General features: G+C 32.6%; 1 protein-coding gene across 1 annotated transcript; it reads left to right on the top strand.

Annotated features, from left to right (window-relative positions):
- Nucleotides 1-4,090: 4,090 nt before the first annotated feature.
- Nucleotides 4,091-6,492, top strand: LOC108992835 (2-methylene-furan-3-one reductase-like). Its single transcript, XM_018967503.2, has 4 exons — nt 4,091-4,434; nt 4,995-5,315; nt 5,542-5,701; nt 5,951-6,492. The coding sequence occupies exons 1-4, from the start codon at nt 4,216-4,218 to the stop codon at nt 6,229-6,231; spliced, it is 981 nt and encodes a 326-aa protein (XP_018823048.1). The 5' UTR covers nt 4,091-4,215; the 3' UTR covers nt 6,232-6,492.
- Nucleotides 6,493-7,263: the final 771 nt, after the last annotated feature.

The following is a 7,263-nucleotide window of genomic DNA, read 5'->3' on the forward strand; positions in this document are numbered from 1 at the left end:
GGGATAATCCATCTAGTCTGAACGATTTGGGTATGAAACTTTGGGACTCGAGAATACAGATCATTTGATATCTTTGTGCTTAGAGCGACTTCTATAATTACTAGATTTTCTTTGGGTAAACAAAGGTATATTCTTATTTGTTTTTGCAAGATGAGAAGTTGCTATTAAAATTAAAAAATTAAAAAAATATTATTAAAAAATATTTTTTAAATATTATTTTTATTTTAATATTTAAAAAGATTGAATTATTTATTCTATTATCTCTTTGCCCACCTAGGATCGATCAAATTCATTTTGGTCTTATCAATCCTACTTTTTTTCTAGTCTAATTTGCGTGGGCTGCAAGTTTATTAATTTTTGCCTTGACGAGAAATATTTCATTTCAAGTTTTTGAAATAATTTTGATTTTGACTAAATTTTTAGTAGATTTTTTTTTATTTGAGTATTTAGTTTTCATGTAATAATTTTTTTTAAACAAAATCATTATAATTTTGATTTTTTAGACTATTTAAGATGGGCTTTATAAAATAATCTTAAATTTTATTATTAATCAATATTTTTCATATATATATATATACATATATATATTTTTTTTTCAATCTCAATTCTAACAGTAAGAATATGGGGCGGGGGCACCCGTTCCCCACACCCTGCCCCGCATGGGGCGGGGGGTGAAGTTTTCACCCCCATCCCTACGCCTGGGGCGGGGTACGCCCCGCCTGGGGTGGGAGGTAGGGTTTTCACCCCCATCCCCTACCCCCGGGACGGGAGGGTACGCCCCGGTGGGCTGGGTGTGGCCCCGCCTCATTCTACTTAAAAAAAAATACTACATTTTATTTGATTTAAAAATTATTTATAAATGTAAAAGTAATTAAAAATATATTTTTAAACTCAAATTATAAATTTAAATTTTGTAAATATGATTATAATGTAATTTTAAAATTTGTTAGTGCATATTTTGTTTAAATTGTAGTGTATTAATTTTTAAACTATATAGTTTTGAAATTTGTCAATGCATATTTTGTGAACAAGTCTAACAAATTGTAATATATATTTATATATACACAATTTGTAAAATATAAATATATATTTATGTTTATATATATATATAATATATTAATGTAAGTGGGGCGGGGCAGGGTGGGGCCCTCCTAGCCACCCACCCCCACTAGGGGCCCTAGATGCGAGGCTGGGGGCCCCTCTCCCACATGGGCGAAGCGGGGTCGCCTGCCTTGCCATGCGGGGTCAGGGCGGACGGGGAGTGGCAACGAGGCCCTGCCCCTAATTCCTAGTTCTATCCTGCATCATCTACACCGATGCCTATGAATCAAACGTGTGACCTACTTCAATATATAATACATAGCACCAACCTACGATCGATGACATGAATCTAATCTGGGGCTGTTACCAAAAAAAAAAAAATAGCAACCACTCGGGGTCCCACATCATCTATTAAAATCGTGTTTGGTTGTTGAACTAAACTCAACTCATCTTAACTTATCTCAAATTAATTATTGTTAGGATTTACTACTTTTTCAACTTCTTATAAAAAAGTTAAATACATTTCAATCTATTTCATACATTTTAACATAAAAAGTTAAATCTATTTCAATCTAAAAAAAATTAATCCATCTCAATAGAATTTATAAAATATTACAATTCACAGCTTATTTTAGCTCATCTCAACATCCCAAGGTTTCCATATTGCCGACCTAATAACATAAAGAGCACCGCTACTCTGCCGCTTGAGTAGTATTGCTCATTGTTACCGCTAGTTACTTTTACAATTTTTTTTTCATTTTTCTATTCATATTTTTTTAATAAATTTAATTTTTTTTTTAAAAAATACATCAATATACTTAAGATCACTTCCTTCATCATTAAGTAAAAAAAAAAAAAATTCACTGAGCGGTCAAGTGAGCTGTAACTATTGTAGGGGTGTCAATATGTAACACGACTCATTAACCCAATACGAACACGACACGATAAAAGCGGGTTAGGGTTTATCCTTAACAGGTTCGGGTCAAAACGGGTTGACCCGTTAAGACACGATAGCTTAACGGATTGATAGAGGGTCAACTCGTTATGACCTGTTAAAAAAGTTAAAATTACAATTATACCCTTATACCTAAAAAAAAAATTGTTGGGATTTTAATTTCGATATTTTTATTGTTTAGATTGTAATTTTGGACTTGTAGTTAGTTTTATAATTTTTTTTATAAATATTATGATTTTAAAATTTATATAAAATTATGCTAAACTTAACTAGATTAAAGAGGTTAATTTTGGGTTTGTTTCAATCCATTTACATAAATAGGTCAAAACGGGTTGACACGACACGACCCATTATGTTATTGGGTTGTGTTAGGGTTTGAGATTTTGACACGATAAGCTTAACGGGTCGGGTTAGGGTTGACCTATATAGTATAATATACATGTATTGACACGACACGAACACGACCCGTTAACACGATTTGACACCCCTGTTACTATTGGGTGGAATAGTAGTTTTTTTTTCTAACATAAAAGATCTTCCCCTCATTGAAGAAAATTAAAATGTCATGTAATAGCTCTTTTGGATAGTGAGATGAGATGATACTCTTTTAGATAGTGAGATGAGATGAGATGAAATAGTTTTAGATGAGTTGAATAAAATATTATTAAAATATTTTTTTTAATTTTTTTTTTGAAAAAATTGAATTGTTTAGTATATTTTATATAATAATTTAAAAAATTTAGAATAATGAGATGAAATAAAATGAGATAAGATAAAACTATTTTTATATCCGGGCCTAATCGTTATGGCCATACTTTCGTGAATCTCATAGGAAAATGTGTTTGCATGCGTGTTTTATTTCCTTATGATACCTGTTACAGACACAAAGATATTACATAAATATAAGCTTACAAATTAACGTGATGTGTTAGATCTATTTTATATTAAAAATAATTTTACAATCTGACGTACTGTATCAAGTCATATTAACTTATAAATATTTTTTTATATAATTCTTTTATAATTAAAATATTTTTCTTTTGTTATTATTTTTCCGTATTGAAACTACTTTAAAAAAGACTAATTAATATTATAATTAAGTTCTCCTCTAAAAGTCATCCTAAATTTACCATATTCTCGTATCGAAATCGAAGTAATATATATATTTATATATATATATTTAAATCAAAGTATTATATTTAATAAAATTAGAGATATAGTCTAAATTCTCTTAAAAATAAAGAATTATATATTGAGGTTGCGTTTGAACGTTAAGTTAAATTGAACTAAGTTAAGTTTTTTATGAATATTAGTAATAAGTTGAGATAGTGAAGTGAGTTTTATGGCACTCATCTAAGATGAATTTGATGTATTAAGACATTAAGATAAGTTTAAATTTATTTATAAAAAATTAAAAAAGATTATAAATCATATGTATAAAAAAATAACGAGTTGAAAAAATATCGTGAGTCGTACATATAAATAAATATTAAAATGAATTTAATAATTTTAAAATCAAATGTTTAAATATTAAAAAATATCTAAATCAACCAGCAGTCAAGAAACCAAACGTGCTACGGACTAAAATTACGCTATCAATGTTATAACATTTTTCTTGGTTGGTTGTTTATTTTATTCATTGTTTCCACTCGGTCGGCAGAACTTTCCTCAGCAAAATTGAAAAAGTACAGATAAAAGCCTTCAACTTTGACTAACAATGTATAAAAAGTACGTATGTATAAAAAGTACGTATTTGCCACCACCATGGCGAGAAGCTACGTCCGGTATTTCGCTAAAGTATCCGGAATAGCGCCGCGGAAAATGAAAAGATAAGGATTGATTTTTTAGATGAATTGAAATGATTTATAAATAAAAAAATAAAAAAATAAATTATTTATTATATTTATATAAAAATTTAATAAAATTATAATAATAAGATAAGATAAATTAAAATAAATTAAAATAAATTACGAATATAATAGAAGCCTAAACACTTTCGGGAATCTCATGGAAAAATGTGTCTAAATGCTTTTTTTTTTTTTCCAGTCTACCCGTACGTATAAATATCCGACTCCACATTCATATCTCAAACTACATCTCTCTCGTGTTGTCGGCAACAAAAGAGAAAGAAGCCAAGTTACTGTAACAGACAAACGACCCATTTATCTGATAGTCTCGTCTCCTCCTTCCCAATTGCCCTGAAAGGTCCCTCTACACTAATGGCAGCCCCTTCATCCTTTACGATACCCTCCCACAACAAAGCTTGGGTCTACTCCGAATATGGAAGTGCTGTTGATGTTTTGAAATTTGACCCCAATGTTCCTGTCCCAGAAGTGAAGGACGACCAAGTGCTGGTCAAGATTGCTGCTGCATCCCTTAATCCTGTCGATTTTAAGAGGATGCATGGGTTTTTTAAGGCCACAGACTCCCCTTTTCCGGTGGGATTTATTCCCCTCTTTCTGATATTATGCCGTTATACAGTTCTTTGTGTTTTCTCGCTTCTTTTTTTCCCAAGATTTACCTTTTGTATTTATGTCATTGAGCTTGATTTGTTCGAGAAGGAGGGCCAATTTTTTTTTCCAAAGTAGGTAAATTGCACTTTAGCATCCAAAACGAAGGTATTTGCAATCCCTTTAACCTTTTTTAATTTTATGAATCAATTACTAAATTATATTATCTGATTCATGGTAATCTTTTCGATTAATTGTTTACAAATTTTGTTATATTTTATCTTAATTTATACATATTATTTGTTACATGATTTCAGAAAACAAACAAAAAAATAAATATGCAGTGGGACTTTGGAGGATAAGTTATTCAATTTAAACATGAGAAATATTGTGATTGACATGATAGAGAAAAATAATATATCATTAAGTGAACATTACAACAATCATTCATCGGTATCACTGCCTTAATATGCTCAGTGGCGAGGACTAATTGTAACATCTTCAAAGTATTATTTTTTATTGTTTTCTGTTGTTTTTATTTCGAATAGACCGTTCCGGGATTTGACGTTGCTGGTGTGGTGGTGAAAGTGGGAAGCCAAGTAAAGAATTTCAAGGAGGGAGATGAAGTATTTGGGGATATCAATGAGTCAGCTTTACAACCAAAAAGATTTGGCTCTTTGGCCGAATACACTGCCGTGGAAGAGAGAGTATTGTCTCTTAAACCCAATAACCTAAGTTTTGTGGAGGCAGCTAGCCTTCCTCTAGTTATTGAGACTGCCTATGAAGGCCTTGAACGCACAGGATTTTCTGCTGGTAAATCCATCCTTGTTTTGGGAGGTGCTGGTGGAGTTGGGACACATGTTATTCAGGTATACATACGCTCTTCCATATTCCATGCCAGAAATCCCTCATGTCAACCTCTTGCAAAATTCATCTTTGGGTCGTTGTTGCAAGCTATGCAATGTGAAGTTTTTTATGGTCATTTTACGTATCTCACAATCATCATTAATCTTTTATTAAGCTTTATGGATTTAAGGTTACCCTCTTTCCGATCTTACGATCCTTTGTGTATTTGATCATTTCTGTGTGAGGCAGCTAGCAAAGCATGTTTTTGGTGCATCCAAGGTAGCAGCTACTGCAAGCACTGGGAAACTGGAACTGTTGAAGAGTTTGGGAGCTGATTGGGCGATTGATTATACCACGGAGAACTTTGAAGACCTTCCTGAGAAATTTGACGTAGTATATGATACAGTTGGTAAGATTCTGAGTTTCTTTGCTTATAAATAGGCATAGCTTAGACAATTTCTGAAGTAATAGGTTTTCTGAGTGTCATTGCCTTGTGACCATAATCAACCCAAAGCAAATTCGTAGCCATTTTGGTTCGTCTGACACAAATGTTATTGGTTTTCTCTTGATATTTTTTCCTGCCAATATAATTTTAGTTTTGTGTTCTAAAGATTACACATAAGATATTGAAGATTGAATCTGGTGTAAACAATAACAGGGGAGGTTGAGAGGGCAATCAAGGCGATGAAAGAAGGTGGTCGGGTCGTGACAATAGTACCTCAACCACCTCCAGCAACTTCACCACCACCAGCATTCACATTTTTTCTCACTTCTAAGGGTTCAATCTTGGAGAAGCTGAAACCTTACTTGGAGAGTGGGAAGGTGAGGCCAGTCATAGACTCGAAAAGCCCATTCCCATTTTCCAAGACTGTGGAAGCATTTTCCTATCTGGACACTAACAGAGCTACTGGAAAGGTGGTCGTGTATCCCATCTCTTGATAGAAAACATGTCAGTTTCAGCAATATATGTAAAATTAGTATGTCCTCATCAATGCATTAGGACTAGTAATAAGGAAGCGTGGCTGCCCAATGCCCATGTATATCTTTTGATTCTCTAATGCATGTGTTTATAGCTGTGATGTTCAGCTTTTGCATCCCTACTCTGTTTTTCTAGTTGCTTGTTTTGTTTCGGGTTTTGTTGGTAATGAATAAGGAGGAGGAAAAGAACAATAAGAGTGTAAATTTGCTGTGAATCGCTCATCTGAGATTCTCATATGATGTAGCCTAATTTGTTGGTGCTTCTTCTAGCTTTTGAAGTCGATATGTGCTTCAAAAGGGCACCCAGCTCATGGTATTGAGCACCATGCTTGGAGATTGGAATCTACATTCTACAAGCATGTTAAATCTTCTTCTCCGACCCGTTTGATTTTATTGTTTATGTCGACCAACTAGTCCTGACAGTTCTGTAGTTTCTCACAAAAAAAAAAAAAAAAAACACAGATATCTGTAAGAAGAGCAAATCGAGGGGTTACGCTTAATTCATGCAGTCCGATATTTATATTCAGTACCGGCTCTTTAGCAACATTAATCATTGTATTTCGATTTTTATAATACCCACGTTTTTATTATTCTCTTTATTTTGAAGTTGTCCGAAAAGTTCTATTTTTTTCAACTCGGACACTCTTAAAAAATGGGTCTAGATGAACTCAAAACTTCTAAAGATAAATACCATTCTTAATTCTAAATTTTGTTATCCCCAATCATACTTGTTGACGGTGCACATTTTAAATTGGTTTCATATATCAATACTTAAATGAGCAATCATTTAAAATGTAGTATATCAACAAATACGACCTTCAATTTGCCTGAAAAGGAAAAGAAAAGGTTGTAATGATGATAGACGTGTCAAAAGATATCCACAGAACAACAAAATGGCTGGTCTCTTTTCCATTCTGGCTCTTAGACTGTTGGTCTACAAATGAAAAAGCTATGACAAAGTCGCAAGATGTTTTTACCTTCTACTTCTTTTTT

Source organism: Juglans regia, chromosome 1 (assembly GCF_001411555.2).
Source record: "Juglans regia cultivar Chandler chromosome 1, Walnut 2.0, whole genome shotgun sequence".
NCBI classification, from domain to species: Eukaryota; Viridiplantae; Streptophyta; class Magnoliopsida; order Fagales; family Juglandaceae; genus Juglans; species Juglans regia.